This window comes from Amblyraja radiata, chromosome 2 (assembly GCF_010909765.2).
Source record: "Amblyraja radiata isolate CabotCenter1 chromosome 2, sAmbRad1.1.pri, whole genome shotgun sequence".
Taxonomy (NCBI): Eukaryota; Metazoa; Chordata; class Chondrichthyes; order Rajiformes; family Rajidae; genus Amblyraja; species Amblyraja radiata.
Window position 1 is genome coordinate 24,958,129 of NC_045957.1, and position 22,700 is coordinate 24,980,828.

At 41.7% G+C, this 22,700-nt stretch overlaps 1 protein-coding gene across 4 annotated transcripts in view; it reads left to right on the plus strand.

Annotated features, from left to right (window-relative positions):
• obscn (obscurin, cytoskeletal calmodulin and titin-interacting RhoGEF) overlaps positions 1-22,700 on the plus strand; it is a 435,173-nt gene that overhangs the window by 52,612 nt on the left and 359,861 nt on the right. For all 4 annotated transcript variants that reach the window (XM_033043588.1, XM_033043597.1, XM_033043606.1 and 1 more), the window contains exons 7-11: positions 3,157-3,432; positions 13,502-13,777; positions 15,357-15,632; positions 19,175-19,450; positions 21,042-21,317. In XM_033043588.1, coding sequence (XP_032899479.1) covers positions 3,157-3,432; positions 13,502-13,777; positions 15,357-15,632; positions 19,175-19,450; positions 21,042-21,317 — 1,380 coding nt within the window. The remainder of the gene's footprint in view (positions 1-3,156; positions 3,433-13,501; positions 13,778-15,356; positions 15,633-19,174; positions 19,451-21,041; positions 21,318-22,700) is intronic.

Below are 22,700 nucleotides of genomic sequence, written 5' to 3' on the forward strand. Positions count from 1 at the left end.
TAATCTTGCTCCATTGTCACCATTAAAGTCTTCAGAAAAGGTTTCCTATACTAATTCTTAGAATGGGCTGTTTTATGCGTAAGGTTGAAACAGGCTAAGCATGCATCCATTGAAGTGCAGAAGAATGAAAGGTGATTAATTGAAACATTAAACAATCTTGAATAGTTTGATCGGGTGGATGTGGGGGAATCTAGAACCAGGAATCACTTTTGAAAATAAAGGTTTACCCATTTTTTTATCAGTGTCATAAGGACATTTCCTCCTCAAAGGATGGTGGAAGTAGAGTCTTTAATTTTATTAAGACAAAGGGAGATAGATTCTTGTGTAGGAAAGAACTGCAGATGCTGGTTTAAATCGAAGATAGACACAAAATACTGGAGTCACTCAGCGGGACAGGCAGCATCTCTGGAGAGAAGGAATGGGTGATGTTTTGAGTCGAGACACTTCTTCAGATTTGCAATGGGATGAAAATTTAGTCTGGGTAAAATGGAAGTACAGAGATGAGGTTACTGTCAGATCAACCATGATATTTTGCAAATAGCAGAACAAGCTTGAGAGGTTGAGTGAATGGCTCATTTTTCTAATTTGTGTGCTTGTATTTATATTTGTATGGGGAAGACCTAGTTCCCTTACCAGAGAGGTCAAAATTCAAGGTGTATACCTTATGTAATTGGGAAAAGGATTAGAGGGGAGATGAGAATAATGTATTGAATTGAATGCCTTTATTGTCATTCAGACCTTACGGTCTGAACGAAATTTCGTGCCTGCAGTCATACATACAATCATACAATAATAACAACAATAAACACAAATTAACACCACCACAGTGAGTCCTCCAAGCACCTCACTGTGGTGGAGGCAAAAATCTTAGGGCTGCAGTCTCTTCCCTCCTCTTCTCCCTCTGCGCTGAGGCGATACCCCACCGGGCGATGGTAAATCAGTCCCGCGGCTCACCGAACCCCGCAACGGGCCAGCTCAAACACCGCGGCCCGGGGTGGTCGAAGCTGCCGCCCCCCCAGTCCAGCGGACGCAGCCACTGGCCCGCAGCTGAACCCAGGACTCAGGTCACCGCCACCAGAACGCCTTCCCAGCCACCGGAGCACCGTTCGAGCTCCGAGCCGGATCGCCCTCACGTGAGTGCCGTTCCTCCCTCGAGCTGGGCCACTCCGACGGGAGTGCCATTCCTCCCTCGAGCTGGGCCACTCCAACGGGAGTGCCATCCCTCCCTCAGGCTGGGCCACTCCGACGGGAGTGCCATTCCTCCCTCGGGCTGGGCCACTCCGACGGGAGTACCGTTCCTCCCTCGGGCTGGGCCGCTCCGACGGGAGTGCCGTTCCTCCCTCGGGCTGGGCCACTCCGACGGACATTAAACCGATCCAAACGAAACTCACAGCCCCTCACGGGAGAGTCTCGGCCCCTCGCCAGGCCGCCCTCACGGGAGCGCAGTTCCAGCCCCGAGCTGGGCCACCCTCACGGGAGCGAACCCAGGGCGAGTCCTGACTGGCTGCCTCCGGAGTCCCGAGGTCGCCAGCTCCGCCATTAGGCCTCAGCGCAGACGGAGGCAGAGAGGGGGGATACGACGAAAAAGTTGTATTACCCCCAAGGGAGAGACAGCAAACCCCGTTTCAACCCCCCCACATAAACACAACCTAAAAACCAAAAACACAACTAGACAAAACGAAAAAAAACAACACAAAAAAGTAAAAACAAACGGACTGCAGGCGAGCCGCAGCCGTTCCCAGCGCCGCCACTTCCGGTGGTACAGTCAAACGGTGGTACAGTCATGCAAAAGAATGTTAGGGGCAGAAACACCGATCCCATTGAAAATGCTTGACGTGTAAGTGAAGAGTCATGGCCTCCAGGGTTACTTATTTAGTGCATGACCATTGAATTAGACTGGGTGCTCTTTCAACTGGCAATAAACACAATGGGCCAAATGTGAAAAGTACCAGATTGTTAACCAAATTTGAGCAAGTATGAATCAATTTTTCACCCTGATGTACTGTAATCATCATGATTGAGACACATGGGATGACACATTGATATGCATTATTGTAAGTTTCATCTATCTTCCATTTTATTTCCGTGCTATATCTACCATTAAATAAATGATTTTTGCTTCCTTAACTGCCCCCATTAAACCATTTGTCCAACACAGATATTTTATTTTATTCATTTTACCTATCTGTGGCCAACCTTCTCTGCCATTAACATATTTTTCTCTTTTTCCCAGTTCTGATGAAGGGTGCCGGACCTGAGACCTAACAATTTAGTAACTGTCACTGTATGTCATGTTGTTACTTGTGGGCGGAGCACCAAGGCAAATTCCTTGTATGTGAATACTTGGCCAATAAACTTATCTACTTACCTACTTACTTACTTATTTCCGTTTCTAGAAATGCTGCCTGAGCTGCTGAATATTTCCAACATTTTTGTTTTTATTTTGTCATGGAATGTTCATTGACTGGAATGAGCTGTATGCAAGCATTATTCTTTTAAAATAAATGGTGTGAGAGTAAAATAGTCCCTCCTAATCACATTGTGAGTAAATCACTGCTTTATTCAGAAGGAATATTTGCATTCCTGGATGAAGGGAGAGGTGAAAAGATAGATGTTGCATCTTCAACAAGCCAGAGGTTAAGAAATGTATTTTCCCTTTGAAGGGTCGTGCGTCTTTGGAGCTCTCTTTCTCAAATCAAGGTCTTTGAGTATTTTTAGCAAAAACATAGGGAGAATTTTGGTAAGCAAGGGTTTAAAGATTATCAGGGATAGGTGGGTTAGATAAATGTCTTATTTAATGGTGGAATAGGTTCAAGGTCTGAAAGGCCTTTCTTGTGCTTAATAGATATCCTTGTATGTTCAAAGAAGGAACTGCAGATGCTGGTTTAAACTGAAGATAGACACAAAAAGCTGGAGTAACTCAGCGGGACAGGCAGCATCTCTGAAGAGAAGGAATGGTTGACCTTTTGGGTCGAGACCCTTCTTCAGACTGCTTCAGTCTGAAGAAAGGTCTCGACTCGAAACATCACCCATTCCTTCTTAGCAGAGATGCTGCCTGTCCAGCTGAGTTACTCCAGCTTTTTGTGTCTATCTTCTGCTTGTATGTTCATATGACCTAAAACACTATTTACAATTTTTAAAAATGTTTGTTTTCAGATGCAGCTGTCAAATTCACGAACAAGCCAATAACTCCACATGAAGTTATAGCAATAGCCTCAGAATGTCTGGAATTGTCTTGTGAGGTATTACAAGTTAATGCTGTGGTTACATGGAGAAAGGATCAAAAAGAGGTTAAGCAGGACCAGAGGATAAACATCATCTCTCAGGGAACACTACGCAAACTTGTCATCAAAAAAGTGCAGCAGAGCGACCAAGGAGATTACACCTGCATGTCTCATGATGACAGTCTAACATTCCAAGTTAAGATCAGAGGTAGGAATAAGCTTGCTCATTGCTTTAATGATAATAAGCTGATGTAACAAGTAAGAAGGTTGGCCACAGCTCATTGTACCAAATTTAAATCTCAGAAATGAAGTCTCAATTCTTCATCATCAGTTGTGAGTCGTGAAAAATTGCATTTAGCTTGTTGTCTTCCCTACTGTTTGTTCTGAAATCTAATGACCTAATTCCTACTTCCTCATTGACCTAATTTACCCCTTTGTGATTTTCAATCATGGTTGTGTATTTTCCTGTGGATCTGATACAAACATGATAGAGTTTTTTGAGGAGGTGGCAAAGTTGATGTATGAATAAAGGTTTTGACAAGGTCCTTCATGGTGGGCTAACCCAGAAGATTTAAGGTATGGGATTAATGGCGATTTGGTAGATTGGATTTAAAATTGGTTTGACCACAGAAGGTTGTGGTGGAGGGGTGTCACCCTGACTGGAGGTTGATGACCAGTGGTGTTCTCTAAGGATTAGTTCTGGGACTTGTATTGTTTGTGAAATTTGTATGTAAATGAATTGGACGTAAGTGTAAGTGGGCTAATTGTAAATTTGGAGATGAACAGAAGTTGGCAGTTGGGGATAGTGAGAAAGGTTGCCAAAGGATTCAGCAGAATATAGAACAGTTTGAATGTGGTCTGAGAAATGGCAGATGGATATTAATCCAGAGTAGTGTGAGTTGTTGCACTTTGGGAGGTTAAATCTACGAGGAAAGGATACAGTGAATGGCAAGACCCTGAGTTGGATCATGGAGTGGAAGTCCATAGTTTTTTGATTTGGCAACACAAGTAGATATGGTGGTGAAGAAGATGTACAGCATGCTTGCTTTCGTCAGTTGATGTGTTATGCATAAAAGTTGGGAAGTCATGTTGCAGCTATATTAAACCTTGGTCAGATTGCATGGAGTTTTGTGTCCAATTCTTGTCACATTACAGGAAGTAGGCTTTGGAGAGTGTGCAGAAAAGGTTCGCCAGAATGTTTCCTGGATTAGAGAGTATTTGCTACAAGGAGGTTTGGAACAAACTTGGATTGTTCTCTGGTGCATCAGAGGCTGAAGTATATAAAATTATGAGAGGCTTAGACAAGGTAGATAGACTGAATGTTTTTTTCCAGGTTGGAAATGTCAGGTACTAAAGGGCATAGTTATAAGGTTAGAGGGATGAAGATTAAACAAGATTTATGTGACAATATTTTTATATCGAGACTGGTGAGTGCATGAGTTGTGCTGCCAGAAGAACTGCTGGAAGCAGAAATGATTAAAAAGATACAGGTAATTGAGTGATATAGACCATGTGCAGGCAGAGATGTGCAGTTTAAATTCACATCATGGTCAGCACAGACATCTAAGATCCTCTTCCTGTGCTGTACTTTTCTATGTTCTTAATCCCTTATTGTGATTTCTTCTCTAAAGTACTGCTACACAATTGTCTGAAAATGTAAAACATCAGTTTAAAAAAATGAAAAGCGTGTGTTGAATACGCACTGTAAACTATTGGTGGATTATTTGTTATTGAGAGTGAGGACAGGTTTTGTCAGGCAGAGGGGAGTATTAGTAGAGGGGAACTGAACAGGACTCTTGGAAGAAACCACATCGAGGAAGAAACAAAGATCCAGATGCTTTCCTGATGGGGCATGGAGGTATAAAGGAAGTGCACATCCAAAGTAAAGATGGCATCCAGTCCCTTTATACCTATGTTCTCTGGTAAAGATGAGGTGGTGGGACCAAGGAATTGTAAGTTCTTGAAGTGGGGAGAGCATGTGAGGCGTCCCTGTATAGGTGGGAAGGGACTGGATAAAGGGGGGACAAGATAGAGTCGAAGTATGAGGGGATGAGTTCGGTGGGGCATGTGCAAACAATGGGCCTGCTAGGACAGTCCAGTTTGTGGATCATGTGTGGGAGATGGAAGCAGGTAGTGCGTGGTTTGGGGAACTACCAAATTGGTGGCTGTGGAGTGCAGATTGCTGGAAGGATAAGTTGGAAGATAACGGTCAGGCATTCGTTGATGGGGTCATGATCAAAGGGTAGAAATGTGGAAGTGTTCAAGAGCTGATGCCTCGCTTCATGTACCCTAGCTGGTACATTGGGATATCATAATCAGTGGCATCATCACACTCCTCAGATTGTAACCAATAAGCACCTCTGTACACCTTGTTTTTCCTCAGTTTCAATTTTGGCATTGTAAACTACAGGTTTTTGCTCTTCAAACCATGCATGACATGCCTTTCTGCCCACTACTTTCCCATTAAGAATGTCCTGTAGATCATCACATTTGGAGTAATCCAAATTTGGATAATCTCTGCGAATGCTGTCTAAATCAGTCTCTTTTGCTGGGCATTTGGATTGACAATTTTGCATTTCTTCTTCGGAGACATCTGTTTAAAATGTAAAGGGAAAAAAAACACTGAACAGCATTAACAGAAACAAGTTATTATTTGCAGTTTTAGAAAAAAGGTAGAAATGATAGTTAAACGCTAAAACAAATAGTAAATACCCAACCCAAATTCATATTCATCAGTTTCATCAAATCAATTAAATTAATCTAAATTCAATTACTAGGTCTAAACATCTGTCCATTTCTTAAGAAAAGGCTAAAAATTTTAAATAGCCTAAGTATCCAAATAACAAACTGATCCCATTCAGAAAAATAATTCACAATATAACATGATTTTTAAATCTCACTGTCATGAATTTATATGCCAAATGGAAGGAATTTAATGTTTAGTTCCCATAAATTAATCTAGAAACACCCACTCTCAATATAATCAAAATTATTATTTTTTGCACAATACATGTGACTAAAACTGTTGTGGATATTTAGTGTGAAAATATTGATTATGGATAGACAATAACACAAAATGTAGACGATTTAGATGCTCTTATGACATGTTTGTCCAAATAAAAGAGAATTTAAATCATCTTGTGAGTGGGTGTTTCTGGAATGTGATCGATTGGAACGTTGCCGTTGCCGTAAATTTTAATCCCATATCGGCAGGCAAGACACGGCCGATTCGTATGGGGACTAAATAACATTTTCGCATAGTAAAATTAGACTAAAGCCACCCCAAGAAGCAAGATGTGAAATAAACGACTTACCGTTTGTTTTGTCCTGATATTGCGATCCGTCACGTTAAAGGCGTTGAGGGCGTTAGAAGTCGCTTTTTACTTTAATCCAACAATTAAATTGTCCAGCGATTTATTTAAAAAAAAAAAAAAAAACGGGAACGGAAGACCGATCGATTTTTCTTCATCGACTAGCAGCCCGAGGAAATCCCTCTCCGACAAGCAATACAAACCTGCATTTTAATCCCACCCCCCTCCCCCTCAAAGGCTTCGGAGTCGCACACACAGCCAGTGGCAGATCTGGAGCGCCACTGAAGGTAGGTTTTGTAACATCGCTAGAAAGAGACAAAATAAATGTATTAAGCTGAACAGAGGTTAAGAGAGGTGAAATGAGTCTGATAGTCATTAGGTGATGTCCAGGTGAAGAGTAGTGTCAGTGGGCACTGATGGCATTTTTTTCTCCTCAAGCAAGGCTCCAAGACGTGTGTTCCTGGTGTCAGGGACAAGGAGATCTTTTTCAGCAGGTGTTGGACATTCCGAAAGGGGAAAGTGAGTAGCCAGAGGTCATTATGCGTATTGGGCATAGACAGGAAGAAGATGGGACCCCGCAAAATGAATATAAAGCGTGTTTAAAAGAAGGTTAACAAGCAGGACCTCTGGTGTAATAATCTCAGGATTCTTTCCTGTGCCACATGCGAGCAAGGTTAGGCAAAGGAGAGCAGGGCAAGTGAATGCATAGCTAAAGGAGGATTAGGAGCCGGTAGAGGTCCCGCCGAGGCCAAGTGGATCAGACGACACCTGCAGCCGCATGGAGTGGTGGAGGTCATATACAACATTGCCAGGCCAGTGCAACTGCCTAGTTAAGACTCTTAACATTTTTTACATTGAACTTAATGGGTACAAGATGGCGCTGGAAGCATGGTGACTCTTGTATAATGCTTCAGTGTAACCTACTATTCTTATACTCATGTACTTAAGCATGATTATGCCCATATATAATAAGATTTGATTTTAAATGTATGCAAAAAAGGAATTTCACTGTACCTAGGTTCATGTGACAATAAAGTACCATTGAGCCATTGCACTTGGGGGGGTTTTGCAGCTAATATCGTTGGGATGTCTATTAGGGCAAAAGTGACCTGTCAACGAGGTTGCAGGAAGGGGACCAATACGCTTGTGGGGTAGTCGCTAATGTTACTTGAGGGGGGGATTGAAATTGGTCTGACGGGTGTGGGAAGCAAATTAGTAGTGTAATAGATGAGAACGTTGAAGCAAAGTTGAAGTAAAGGTTAAAGTAAGCCAGTAAACATGCCAGTCAGGAACATGACAGGGAGTGTGTAAAGTCTGATTGGCTACTGCCTTACAGCGCCAGAGACCTGGGTTCGATCCTGATGCTTCTCTGCACGTATTTTTTACGTTTCTCTGTACTGAGTTTTTACGTTCGCCCTGTGACCTGCGTGGGTTTTCTCCGAGATCTTCAGTTTCATACCATGCTCCACAAACGTACAGTTTGTAAATCTATCCCTAGCGAATGTAAGGTAGTGTTAATGTGCGGGGATCACTGATCAGTGCGGACTCGGTGAGTCGAAGTGCAAAATGCTGCCAAAAGAGCTGGGAGAGGCAGGAATAATTGTGATGCTTAAGAGACATTTGGACGTTAAATATTTAGAGGGATATGTGTCAAAAGCAGGCAAATGGGTCGGCATGAATGAGTTGGGCTGAAGAACCTGTTTCCATGCTGCACAACTCTTATGAAACTACATTAAAAGAGACAAATGTTCGGTATGTTGTTGGAATCAAGTGAGTGCCTCGAGGAGCAGAAGTGATATAGGAGCAAGTTTCAAAACTGAATTCGGAGGACAAAGTAGGATGGGCATGAGATATCCCTGGAAGATAAGATAAAGGAGAATCCTAAGAGATTCTATAAGTGTATTCAAGGCAAATGGTAGCTAGGGGGGCGAGATGAGGATTGGTGTGGTAATCTATATTTGGGACTAGAGGAAATGGGTGAGGTTTTAAAAGCATACTGCTCATCTGTATTTACCTTGGAGAAAGACATGGAGGCTAGTCAGTTCAGGGGAGGAAGAAGTGTTATCCTGGACCATATCATGTGGTAGGAGGCAGAGAGTGATAATGGAGGGTTGTTTTCTGTGCTGGTGGCCTGTGGCTAATGGTGCATCACATAGATCTTTGCTTTATCCTTTGTTGTTTGTCATTGTATATTAATAATTAGGATTTGAATGTAAATGGAAGGAGTAGTAGATTTGCAGAAGTGATCAAAATTGATGGTATTGTGGATAGCAATGAAGATTGCCTTAGGTTACAACAGAATCTAGATAAACAGGAAATGTGGGCAAGAAAATGGCAGATGGAGTTTATTTCAGATGTGAAAATGATCCATTTTGGGAAGTTATAGAAGTGCAGAGCATATAGTTGATGGCAGGGCCTTGGTGAGTATTGTTGGACAGAGAATCTAGGGAATAAGTGCATAGTTATCAGTAGAGCCAGGATTTTGCCATAATGCCATAAGTGCCTTTTCATGCATTTTTTATAAACACATTAATATTAATCAAATAAATTTTCTTGATTACAGTATTATACTGTAATCAAGAAAATGTATTTGATTTGTTGAAAGTTTTATACTTTGTATTTCTTAAATAGATCTTGGAGAAGACTGACCGAGGGGGCAGCGGCATGAACGACCGACGGTGGAGCCCCCGGTTTCGCCCCAGTGGTGGAAATTTTCTTGTAACTTGTACTATGTTAACATGTTAATAATAACATTAATATTAATGTGTTAACATAGAAAACGTCATTGTAATCACAGTACAACTAGAGAAAATAGCACAACCTTTTAGTTAAAAAAAAGGCTGATTTAGGCACTCGATTGTGAAAAAGGCATTATCTTGGTGAAATCATCAAAAAAATGCATGGGAAAAAATTAATACTAAGATTTTGGAAATATCCAACAACCCCCACAACTAAAATGTGGATTACAGAAATGTCTGAGACCTAACACTTGGAAAAAATTAGATTTGTCTTAATTGACAAACCAGAATTATTTGTTAGAATATGGCCTCCATTTATTGATTTTTTTAAAGAGGTAAATTGGTTCAACACAGAAGCTGGACTGAAACCTGAGCTCAGGATTGGATGATTTCACCAAGATAATGCCTTATAATCTACGGACCTATCTCCAAAACTGTTATTGGTAATTTTCTTTGTTTTTTTTTTGGTTTTTCTCTCTCTCCTTTTTTTCAGTTCTATCTTTTAAAAAATTCTATAAAAAGAACAGAAGCTTTGTATGAATGTAATTGATCAACAATCCGCGTTGCTACTATGTGTTTACGCTTCTAATAAAAATATATTAAAAAATTAAAAATTAAAAGAAAGATCTATTTAAGAAAGAACTGCAGATGCTGGAAAAATCGAAGGTGGGCAAAAGTGGAGAAACTCAGCAGGTGATGCAGCATCTATGGAGAGAAGGAATAGGCGACGTTTTGAGTCGAGACCCTTCTTCAGACTGATGTGGAGGGGGGGGGCGGGAAAAAGAAAGGAAGAGGCAGAGACAGTAGGATTAGAAGGAGAGCTGGGAAGGGGGAGGAGGGAGAAGACAAGGGCTTTCTAAAATTAGAGGTCAATATTGATACTGCTGAGGTGTAGACTACCCAAGCGAAATACCCAAGCTTGTCTCTTCACTACATTTACGGCTGGCTCCAGTTGCAAATCTGAGTTTTCGAGTGATCTGTGCAAGGCATTTATTGATGGTGGAATTCCACTGTGGAAATTGGAAAACAAATCTCTCAGAGGTTTTTGAGAGAAATACACAGAGGAACATAGACCAAGCGAGTCATCATTACGGAAAAATAATGTTGACAGCAACTTCAACATTGTTGTGCAGAAAATTAGAGATGAAGTTGCATGCAACAAAATATGGATCTCAATAGGCGAGATAACCAATGCTGTGGGGAGATATGTTGCCAATGTGGACATTGGTACACTGGAGGCAGGTCAACCATCAAAGGAGTATTTGTTGACATCGGAAATGTTAAGGAAATCAAACAGCTCAACTATTGCTCGGTTGTTTATATCTTCACTTGCTGTACTTTGGCCAGAAGGTATAAAACACGAGAATATTCTTCTGTTTGTGACTGTTGCAGCTCCGTACATGAAAAAAGCTGCTCGTGCTCTAAAAGTTTTATTCCCCAAAATGTTGCATTTGACATGCTTAGCTCAAGGCCTTCATAGAATTGCCAAGCACATACTTAGCTTGTTTCTAATTGTCGATCACCTAGTTTCCAATGTCAAGAAAATCTTCCGCAAAGCACCGTCACGTGTGCAGTTCAAGGAAATGGCACCCGAGATTCTGCTATCTCTTCAGCCCGTTTTGACTAGGTGGGGGTACATGGCTCTCTGCAGTACTCTACTATACTGCAAATTTTGAAAAGATATAAGTAATTGGCAACTGTTTTAAAAAAGAAGAATCTGCTGCAGTCAGGATCGTCAGTGAAATCAAGCAGCAAAAGTCCCTCCACCGCATTCTTGTGTTTATTGCTTCCAATTTTGCAAACTTCCCACATGCTATCACTTCCCTTGAGAAACGTGGTGAAACATTAGTGAATAACTTGCAGGTTTTCAACAAAGTAACTGACGATATTTGTAAAATTCCTGGCGATGTAGGTAAAGACATACAAGGAAAATGTGAGAGAGTGATTTTAGTTAACAAAGATGTTGAAGAAATACAAAACATAGCTAAAGTTCTCAAAGGTAGTTATTATGCACGAGATAACGACATGAATATAGAGTCTGTAGCTTGTTTCAGGTATGCACCAGTGACCTCAGCTGGGGTAGAAAGAAGTTTTTCACAACTGAAGTGTATTCTGTCTGACAGACGGCATCGTTTAACACCAGATAATTTGATAAAAATGCTAGTAATTATGTGCAACCATGCAACTTTGGTCATTTAATGTAGTATACCTTTATATTATCATTTTTAACCATATTTTGGTGGTGGAGATACATACCTTTTTTGTCAATAAATGCCTTTTTCATGTAATTTTATGATGCCTATTTGCCTGCCTATTTCAGAGATTTTTTGTGCCTAAACATCCTGGCTTTAGTTATCAGAAAGTGGCTGCACAGGTAGACTTGGTGGTGTGGAAGGCATATGGTGTACTTATCCTCACTGGCTGAGGCAATAGAGTACACGAGTTGGGACATCATGTTACATTTGTACAAAATGTTGGTTTGGCTGCAGTTGGAGCATTGTGTGCAGTTCGGGTCAGCATGCTACAGGAAGGAAGTGATCAAGCTGGAGAGGATGCAGAAAAGATTCACAAGAATGTTGGCCTGGTTTGAAAGACTTGAGTTGTAAGGAGAAATTGCATAGGCTGAGTCTGTGTTCCCTGGAACAAATGAAAAAAGACAGGAGAGAGATATATTACATTCTGAGGGGCTTAGAAAGGGTAGATAGCCAGTGTTTGTTTCAAATGGTAGGGATATCTAAAATTAAAGGGTATAAGTTTAAGGTAAAATGGAGGATGTTTAAAGTGGATCTAGGGGGAATCTTTTTCACACAGAGTAGTTGGATACAAAAGATAGACACAACAAGCTGGAGTAACTCAGCGGGTCATACAGCATCTTTAGAGAAAAGGAATAGGTGATGTTTCGGGGTGAGACCCTTCTTCAGACTGAGAGTCAGTGGAAAGGGAAATGAGAGATATAGAACAAATAAATGAAGGATTTGAAAAAAGTAAATTGGATACAAAAGTAACTTGAAAATACAAAAATGGCATGAAGGTAGTAGACACAGTAATACAGGGTTTTTTTTCAGATTGGAGGCCTGTAACGAGTGGTGTGACACAAGGATCGATGCTGGGTCCATTATTGTTTGTTTTTGATTTTAACTATTTGGATGTGAATGTAGACGGCATGGTTAGTAAGATAAACCAGGGTAAGACGTACAGTAAATGGTAGATCCCCGAGGAGTGTTGCAGAACAGTGACTTAGGAGTACAGTTACATAGTTCCACGAAAGGTAGACAAGGTGATGAAGAAGGTGTTTGGCCCATTTGCCTTCATTGGTCAGTGTATTGGGTACAAGAGTAGGGACATCTAGTTGCAGCTGCACAAGGTGGTGTTAAAGCCACATTTGGAGTACTGTGTACAGTTGTGATCTCCATGCTAAAAGAAGGATGTCATTAAACGGGCAAAAATGCCGAGGAGATTTATGAAAATATTGTAGAGGTGGGTACAATTATGACATTAAAAGACATTTGAACAGCTACAAGCATAGGAAGGATTTGGAGGGATATGGGCCAGGCACAGCTGAGTGGTACCAGTTTGGTTAGGCAACAGTTTGTATGGACGAAGGTACACAAAATTGCTGGAGGAACTCAGCGGGTGCAGCAGCATCTATGGAGCGAAGGAAATAGGCGACGTTTCGGGCCGAAACCCTTCTTCAGACTGATGGGGGGTGGGGAAAGAAAGAAGGAAAAAGGGAGGAGGAGGAGCCCGAGGGCGGGCGGATGGGAGGGTGGGAGGAGACAGCACAGGCTAGCCAAATTGGGGGAATTCAATGTTGATGCCATAAGGGCGCAAGGACCCCAGACGGAATATGAGGTGCTGTTCCTCCAATTTCCGCTGTTGTGTTGATGCCCTCCGTTTGTATGGACGAGTTGGGCTGAAAGGATACTCTAGTCGGACACGTACTACTCAAATTGGACTAAAATGTAAGAACATTATGGAGGGTTTTTTTTAATGGATAGACCTCATGTAGACACATTAATATACTAAAATTAATTATAGGTCACTGAAAATGTGAAGCGCTGAGAACATTTGTGGTATGAATATGTACATTTCTAGTTTATGAAGGTCAGGAGTAATTGTAGTTACATTGGTAACAACTAATTTGTACATTACATTTCAAATATTCACAATTAGTCATAATATTTTTCAACAGTTCTCTTTACATTTCTGTTTCTTCTGCTTTCTGCAGAACCAGCTGCAACTATCTTGAAGAAGTCCACAACACAAATGGAGTACTCAGCAATTGTGGGAGAAAAGGTAGTCCTTGTTTGTGAAGTATCACTGAGTACTGTAGAAGGGACATGGTATAGAAAAGGACAGAAAGTAAAACTGAACAAAGCTGTAAATGCTGAATCAGAAGGCACCACACGAAGACTGGTGCTTCATAATGCAAAGTCTGCAGATTCCGGGGCTTATGTATTTAAAACCAAAGAGGATGAGATCACCATAAATGTTACTGTCAAAGGTAAGACAAGTAAAAAACATTGTAAAGTTATAAATAATAGTAATTTCGGTCAGCATTAGACCAAGGTGCGAAATGTCTCTTCCAACTATTGAACGTGGATCAGTACAACACAGGAATAAGCCCTTCGGCCCACAATGTCTGTGCCAAACAAGATGCCAAATCTCTGCTTGCATGTAACCCATGTTCCTCTATTCCTCATGCCTATCTAAAAGCCTTATTATTATTTAAATATTTCATACCTGGTTAGTAGGGGCACTTTTTGTCATGAGGCATTTAGCTGGATCTGCTATTTTTAAACCACCTAATCAGTCAAGGGACATCTGTTGAGTTCATGGTGCCTATTAGTCTGGTATTTGTATGCAAGATTTAAATATATAAATAAGGAACACTGTGCTGACAGCCAGATCATATAGAATAATTATTTTTGGTCCAATGCTTGAGCCTGCATTTTCCTCGATTCTGGGCATAAAGCACTCTGTTCCCACATGCAGTAAGATCTGCACAACATGTGGACATAGACTGACACAGTATTCTTAATGTCTTGCCTCTGCCTCTTAGCCAGTAATATTAAATTGTAACTTCTGATTACTGTTTCTTTATGTCCTGAAAACGGTTTCTTATTTTTCGCCTTTTAAAACTTTTTAAGATTTTTAATCTTGTGTCTCCCCTTAGGAGAGTGAACTGGTCTTTTAACATTTTTCTCCATGTAACTAAGGTCTATCATCCCCGATTGAATTCTTATAAATATCTTCCTCAATCTCTTCGATGTTATGATACCCTTCCTTGAATCTAGTGCCTGTATTTGCTCACAATGCTCTAGATGAGTTCTAATGAATGATTTGTGTGTGTTTAATCTAACACTCACTCTTGTGTTCTTATGCATCTCTTTATAAAACCTAGAGTACCACATAGATAACACAAAATAAAGCGACAATTGTTTTAAATTTGTAGTCAAAGCAGAAATGCTAGAAACAATCAGGTCTGGTAGCATCTGTGGAAAGAAAAACAGATTTAATACTTCAGATCTGAGATCTTACATAAAAACTGAGAAAGATTTGTAAAAAGTAATTTTAAGTCTCAGAAACAAGCATGAGGGATGGATAGGGCAAAAGGAATATCTCAGAGACAAAGCCAAATGGGCAAATAAAGCTGTTAGACAGTGATTACGTTTCTTTGCCTGTGTTATATATTGCTCGAGCAGGAATGTGAGACATGCAATTCAGGATATACTAATGGAGGGGAAAAAAATAACAAAAATACTAAATGAACGCTTAGTGAAGAAATTGGCATATCTGATACTGATGGGAAAGGGGATTTTTTCAGAAAATGGGCATCCAGAACACGGCAACATACCTAGACAAAAGATGAGGTGCTGTACCTCAGGCTTGAATTTGGCTTTGTTGTAATGCTAGAGGCAAGGTGTTAACCAGGGAGGGAATACAGAGCTCAGGTTGCAGTCAAACCATCAACAATTTTATTGAATATCAGAGTAGGCTCAAGCATCTGAATAGCCTGTAAATAGCAGGTTAAAAATTATTAAAATTATATATCTAACTGACTAATATGTTTTAATTTGCAGAGCCAGAACCAGCATTTATCAATAAAGAATCAATTCAGAAGGAAGTGAAGGTTCAAGCAGCAGAGAATGCTGTTCTCAGCTGCGAAGTGTCACAACTCAAAACTGAGGTCAAATGGTACAAAAATGGAAAAAATCTTAGTTCTAATGAGAAAATCAAACTTATTTCTGAAGGTAGAATTCGAAAACTAATTATTCAGAATGCAGAGCCAAATGATGAAGGCCATTATATTTGTGAAACAGCTGGAGAGAAATTGAGTTTCCATGTTGTGGTTACAGGTCAGTAGTCATTGATGGTCGCACATTGTTTAATTTTCATTTAATATATTTTGATGGTATTTTCAGACTTTAATTATCTCTCATAGAGTGTTTTTTAATCCAAACTAGGAATCTCTAGTAGATACTTCCTTTCCGTTTCTGTAACTTCCTTGCAAGTATAGCAGAAACCAAATTTAAATGTTTATCAGCATCTGTTAACAAAAATCATCAATCATTGATGATAGTTCATTTGTAAAACATAAATCCAAGATTGACTTTTTAATCAAGCATATGGAAAATAAGGTGAGCATATTAATAAGCAGTTTAGCCACAATGTCAATGCCAGGCCTGAAGTTCTAATGACCTACTAATAGGATTAGGAATGACTTGAGAGATGCTATTAATGTGTTTCTGATGGAGAAATTATGGAGATGAAATTTCGATCCAAAGGTCGAAGGACTGCAACTGGTTTCCTTAAAGTGCAAAGATATTGTGGGTTCATTGCTGAGTAAGAATATTCTCATATTGAGAACTTTTAGTTTTCTTGATACCGAGAAAGTTTCCCTCAGAACTTTTTTGTGTGTTTAGTTTAGAGATACAGGATGGAAACAGGCTCTTTAGCCCACCAAGTCTACGCTGACTAACAATCCCTGTAGACTGGCACTATCCTACATAAGAGACAATTTACAATCTTTACCGGAAGGTGATTAACCTACAAACCTGTACGTCTTTAGAGTGTTGGAGGAAACCCACGTGGTCAAGGGGAGGACGTACAAACTCTGTACAGACAGCACCCGTGGTCAGGATAGAACCCGGGTCTCTGGCACTGTGAGGCAGCAACACTACCGCTGTGCCACTGTGCTTTCTTCAATTATGTTATCCCATATGTCCTTTCCTCATTAGTGTCAGGTTGGATTTTTACTCTTTACACAGTACTTTGCACATCCTTCTATGTCTGAAAAGCGTAATGGCAGTTTGGAAATGCTACTGAGAGTCAGGAAAGGTAAATTATTCAGTTAGAAGGTCTTGTACAAGATGTTGGTGAGGCCGCACTTGGTATATCATTTGTAAAAGACATTGATGAGGACACACTTGGAGTATTGTGTACGGTAGTGGAGGGTAGAGGAGGGGGAGAGCAGGGGAGGGAGGGAGGGGGGTAGAGTGAGTAGAGGGTAAAGGGGGGTAGAGAGGAGGGGGATGGAGGAAAGGGGGAGGGGGGAGAGGGGAGGGAGAGGAGGAGGGAAGCCGGGCGAGCGAGCGGGTTGCAAAAAGCAGAGAGAGCCCGGGGAGAGAGAGTGAGAGAGAGAGAGAGAGAGAGAGCTCTAGCAAAGATCTTATAGCTAGATCCTATAGGATCCTCAGCTATAGGATCTTTGAGCTCTAGTACAGGGCCCGACTCGAGTACAAAGCTCTCGACAGCTCTCGGGAAAGCTGAGCCGAGGCGCTAGCGTGCGTCGATCTCGACAGCGCTCGGATGCTCTCGGGAAACCCGAGCCGAGGCGCGAGTGTGCGTTGTACGTCGACCAAAGCTCTCGGCAGCTCTCAGGAAAGCCGAGCCGAGGCACTAGCGTGTGTCGACCTCAGAAGCACTCTGAAGCTCTCGGAAGCGCCTTAGGAAGCCCTCGGGATCTGCAGAACAGAGCCCATTTGCTCGTTCTTTCTGCATCTTTTGAAGAAGCGGGGGGGAGGGGGGGGTTAATATAACTCGCCGCGTGTGCTAAAACAGTGCCACGCAGGCTGCGCTTTGAAAACTGCGCAGCTAGCCTCGAGGAGCACAGTCATTGTGATGTCATCCAGCTCGTTAGATTTTTTAAATATCTCAGATTTGTGAACAATTTGAAGAAATAACTCAAGAAATAATGAATCAAATTTTCAGATGAGGTGATTTTTGAGATCATGATGTAAATCTCTACCGGAATATGTAAAAATGTCACCGTTAGCGCGTCGAGTTTTCGAGGAGATGTGAATCACAGAAAAACACACAAATCCACACACAAGTACATCCACATCCAAGATCAGAGTTTTATAAGTATACTAGACCAAGGGGTACCCGTTGGGTCCCATCCCCTCAACGCGGGGTTGCGGGGGGGGGGAGGGGCCTGCGGTGGAGTGGGTGGGAAAGGGAGGGGGAGGGGGGGGGCAAGGGAGGTGAGAGGAGGGGGAGAGGGGAGAGAGATGAGTGGGGGAAGGGTGGGGGAGAGTGGGGGAAGGGTGGGGTGGAGGGAGGAGAGAGGGGGGCAACGGAGAGAGAGAGAGGGGCAAGGGGGGAGAGGTGGAGGGGAGATGGGTGGGGGTGAGGGGGCAGAGGGAGGAGAAAGAGGAAGGGGGAGAGGGGGGGAAGGGAGGAGAGAGGAGGGGGTAGAGAGGGGGGAGGAGGGAGACAGAGGGGAGGGTGGGGGGGAAGGGGGAGGGGGCAGAGAGGAGAGGGGGCCGGTAGAGGGGAGGGGGAGGGGGGAGAGAGAGGAGAGGGGGTCGGTAGAGTGGGGAAGGGGAAGGGGGGGAAGATAGAGTAGAGGGGAGGGGAGAGGAGGAGGGGAGCCGGTCGAATGCGAGGGCTGCGAAAAGCGGAGAGAGCCCGGGGAGAGAGAGAGAGCTCTAGCACAGGGCCCGACTAGTACAAAGTGCTCAGCAGCTCACGGGAGTTGTTGGGAAAGCCGAGCTGAGGCGCTAGCGTGCGTCGTGCATCAACCTCGGAAGCGCTCGGGAAACCCGAGCCGAGGCGCGAGCGTACTGCGTGTCACTCTTTGCGACGTCATCACTCGGGTGCTCCTCGTCATCTCTCGGGTTCTCTCGGTAAACCCGAGTCGAGGCGCGAGCGTACTGCGTACTACTTCAATCCAGAGCCCTGGGGGTGGGTGGAGTTGGGGTTGCTGGGCTGTGGGCGTGGCTGGGCGCTGCGCTGCGTAAGGCCGGGCGTGTGCGAGTCGACTGTGAGTCAAGAGGTTAACGTAACGCGTCAGCGGCTTCAATCCAGAGCCCGGGGGGTGGGCGGCTGGGCTTCTGGGAGGGTGGAGGAGCACTGCGGCCGGTCGGTCGACTGTGAGCGAGAGGAGCCATTGTGACGTCACATCAGCTCGTTAGATTTTAAAAAAGATCTCCGTTTTTTTAAGAATTTGTAGAAATCTCGGCAAATAATAAATCAAATTTTCAGATGAGTGGGTTTTGACATCATGAGTTAAATCTCTACCGGAATATGTAAAAGTTTCACCGTTAGCGCGTCGGGTTTTCGAGGAGATATGAATCAAAGAAAAAAAGACAAGTAAACAGAAAAAGACAAATGCAGGCAAATGGGACTAGCTTAGACAGGCATCATGTTTGACATGAATAAGTTGGGCCACAGGACTTGTTTTCATGCATACTCTGCTTTTACTACACTTAATATGAATTATGGGTCTATTCAGACTTTGCAAATCAATAAGATTCACTTTTTCCCCATATATATACAGTATAGTAGAGTTTGTTCTTATCAAACCTTTGTCAATTTTGAATTCACAGCTCACGAGTTGTATTTATTTTATTAACTTTTCTGTGGAGTGTAACAACTGAACTTTTCTTGATTGCAGAACTAAAAACAGGATTTTGCAATAAAGATTTAATTCAGAGAAAAGTGAGGGTTCGCCAGTCAGAGAATGCTACGCTCAGCTGTGAAGTGTTACAATCCAGAACAGAGGTAAAATGGCTCAGAGGAGGAAAACTACTCAGTCAGAATAAAAAAATGAAACTTGAATCAGAGGGTTCATTTCGAAGGCTTATCATTCATAATGTGGAATCGAAAGATGGAGGTGAATACGTATGTGAAGCAGGCAAGGAAAGACTGACCTTCAATGTTCAGGTTACAGGTTAGTAACTTTCTAAGAATACCCCAGTCTATTACTCCTTTCACAGATGGTGTGTTGCATCCCTTGTGCCACGTCAATGATGTATTGGAATGGATGCAGAACACTCTGAAAGGGGAAGGAAGCAGTTAGCAGTTGTACCAAAAATAGGTTAGAAGGGAGATAAAGTCTTACAAAGAAGTCAACAACAGCAAGTTCTGTAGTCAAGACTAGCAGGAGCACACCAGAGAGCGAGGAATGTCTATTGGAGTTGAGGACAGATTTTAGTCCCTCTGTTTTCTTTGTTTCATTTGTATATTGTAATCATTTTGTCCTTCCTGAAAACCTTTACATATGAACCGATCTGCTTTAACATTCTCGTTAGCTATCTGTCTTACAATTGACATACCTACATTGCCCTCGTTAAATGTCAATTTACAATTTTATTGAACAAGTTTGGTCCTTAACACTTTTACCTAACTTCATTCCTCCTTTGCTTACAATTGGAAAGAAACCCTTCAATGACTGAAACACTACAGATCCCTGTTGAGCTGCAAACATCTTCTTAAAGTTTGTAATTTATAATTAAGATTTTGTCCTGAATACACCCTTTCAACTTTCATTTACCTTGTGCCATGTTGAGAAATATTTATATTAATAATCAGGAATTTATATTCCTTAAATTCTATGCTCTGAAATTTCACAATCGAGGCATTTTTGAAGGAGCTTTACTAATAAGCATTGTGAACAGGGAAGGATTGGTTTGAGAAGTTTGCAGCACTGGAATAAGGGGGTCAATTGAATGTAATGATTGCCTCTTGAGCAGTAGGGTGAGAACCAGCCTGGAGGGACGTCAAGTTGCCAGAGAGGATGCAGAAAAGATTCATGAAAGTAGTTCTACTGAGAAGGAATTTCTGCCAAGAAGTTGAAATGGTGAAACAGTGTTATTCCCTTTGGAGCAATACGAGATTTGATACGGATACATCAGATCATATTGGATGTTTACATAGGATAAAGAATAAGAGAAACAGCTTATTGTTATTTTTTGCATATCTTTCATTCATTGGTCTTTATCTCTCCACATCACCGTCAATTTCACGTTTCCCTTATCCTAATCAGTCTGAAGAAGGGTCTCGACCCGAAATGTCACCCATTCCTTGTCTCCAAAGATGGTGCCTGTCCCGCTGAGTTACGCCATTACGTTATGTCTATCTTCAGTTTAAACCAGCATCTGCAGTTCTTTCTTCCACAGCTTATCTTTATGATAGATTTGTGTTAAGTAGGATAGTTTTTCCAGTAATGGTGATGTTAGACTCAAAGCTAACCGCTGTTTAAACATAAGGTAGACACAAAATGCTGGAGTGACTCAGCGGGAAAGGCAGCATCTCTGAAGAGAAGGAATGGGTGACGTTTCGGGTCGAGACCCTTCTTCAGACTGATGGTATTCGCATAATCAAAAGGGCTATTATTTATTTTAAGAATAGCGAACTGGACTTAATTTCTCTTTCCCAATATGCTGAATAGTTCTCCCAACAAATCATTATTTTGAATTCAATGTTTATTCATTTTATTTTGTCCATTAATCTGTCTAAAATTGAACTTTTGTTGGTTGCAGAAATAGAAACAGGATTTGCAAATAAAGATCTAGTTCAGAAGGAGATAAAGGTCCGACAGTCAGAGAATGCCACTCTCAGCTGTGAAATGTCACAGTCCAAAACTGAGGTCAAATGGTTCAAAGATGGAAGACTGCTCACCCAGAGTAAAAGAATGAAACTAGAATCTGATGGTAAAATTCGAAAGTTTGTCATTCATAACATTGAATCAAAAGATGGAGGTGAATACATATGTGAAGCAGCGGGAGAGAAACTGAGCTTTAATGTTCAGGTTACAGGTTCGTAGCTATTTGAAAAGATCTTTACCTTTTGTCAAGTCCATTAACAATTTAATGTATAGAATCAAACTATTGCTTACTTTGTTTTAATTTTTCTTTTATTTAAAAAAATAAGAAAAAAACTTATGGTGTCCCTCGTTATTATGGCTCCTCTATAATGGATTTTGGTAATAGCAGAAAAAATCAGAGGCATCTGTTCTTATCAGGAACAAAGGACCAAGCTTATCGTATCACAGAGTGACCACTAGGTGGTTGGAGCAAATCCTGTCTCAGTCTATTTACTGTGTTTACTCAATTTTTTGCTCTAAATTATCATTGCAGTGATTGCCAATGGCTTCAAGGCGTGGATAGGTATGTGCGATTGGGATGTTGTAACCATTACAGAAACCTGGTTAAGAGGGAGACAGGAATGGCAGCTTAATGTTCCACGGTACAGATGGTTCACGAGAGATGGAGATGGGGGTAAAAGAGGAAGGGGTGTTGCTTTATTGATTAAGGAACATGTTATGGTAGTGATCAGACATGACATAACTGATGTCCAGTGAGGTTATATGGGTAGAGCTGAGGAATAAGAAAGGCATGATCACCTTGTTGGGAGTGTACTGCAGGCCTTCAAATATTCAGCAGGAAATTAGAAGAGCAAATATGCTAGGAGATTGCAAGCAGGTGCAGGACTAATAGGATTGTCATAGTAGGGAATTTTAACCTTCCTAATATTGACTGGGAATGTAATAGTACAAAAGGTATAGATAGGGCAGAATTTGTCAAATGTGTTCAGGAAAGTTTCCTCCACATGTATAGGGCTCTACATGAGAGAGGGAAAAGCTTGATCTAATCTTAGATAATTGTGAGGGGCAAGTGGATGAAATGTTCATGAATGAGCCTTTTGGGACCAGCAACCACTGTTCTATTACGTTTAAGATAGTTATGGATAGAAGCACGGCAAGTTAAAATTCTAAATTGGAGCAAGGCCAACTTTGAAGGTATTAGGCAGGAACTCGCTCAAGTTGATTGGAGCAGATTGTTTCAAGGAAAAGGAATGCCTGGAAAGTGGGATGTTCTTAAAAGTGTGCTGACGAGTCCAGAACATGCGTGTTCCTGAAATTTCTGAGTGAAGGCTAAGGCAGATGAATGTAAGGAAGCCTGGATGACAAAATAAATTGAGGCTTTGGTCAAGAATAAGAAGAAGGCATGGGGCAGGTATATTCAGCTGGGATCAAGTGTATCGATGGAGGAATTTCGGGAACTGAGGAGCAGCAAAAAAGGAAATCAGGAGGGCAAAAAGTGGGTAGAAGATTGCAGGAAGATAATGTTTAGGATAATCCCCAGAATATATCAGTACATAAAAGAAACTAGGGTAACCAGATAGAGAATGGGACTCCT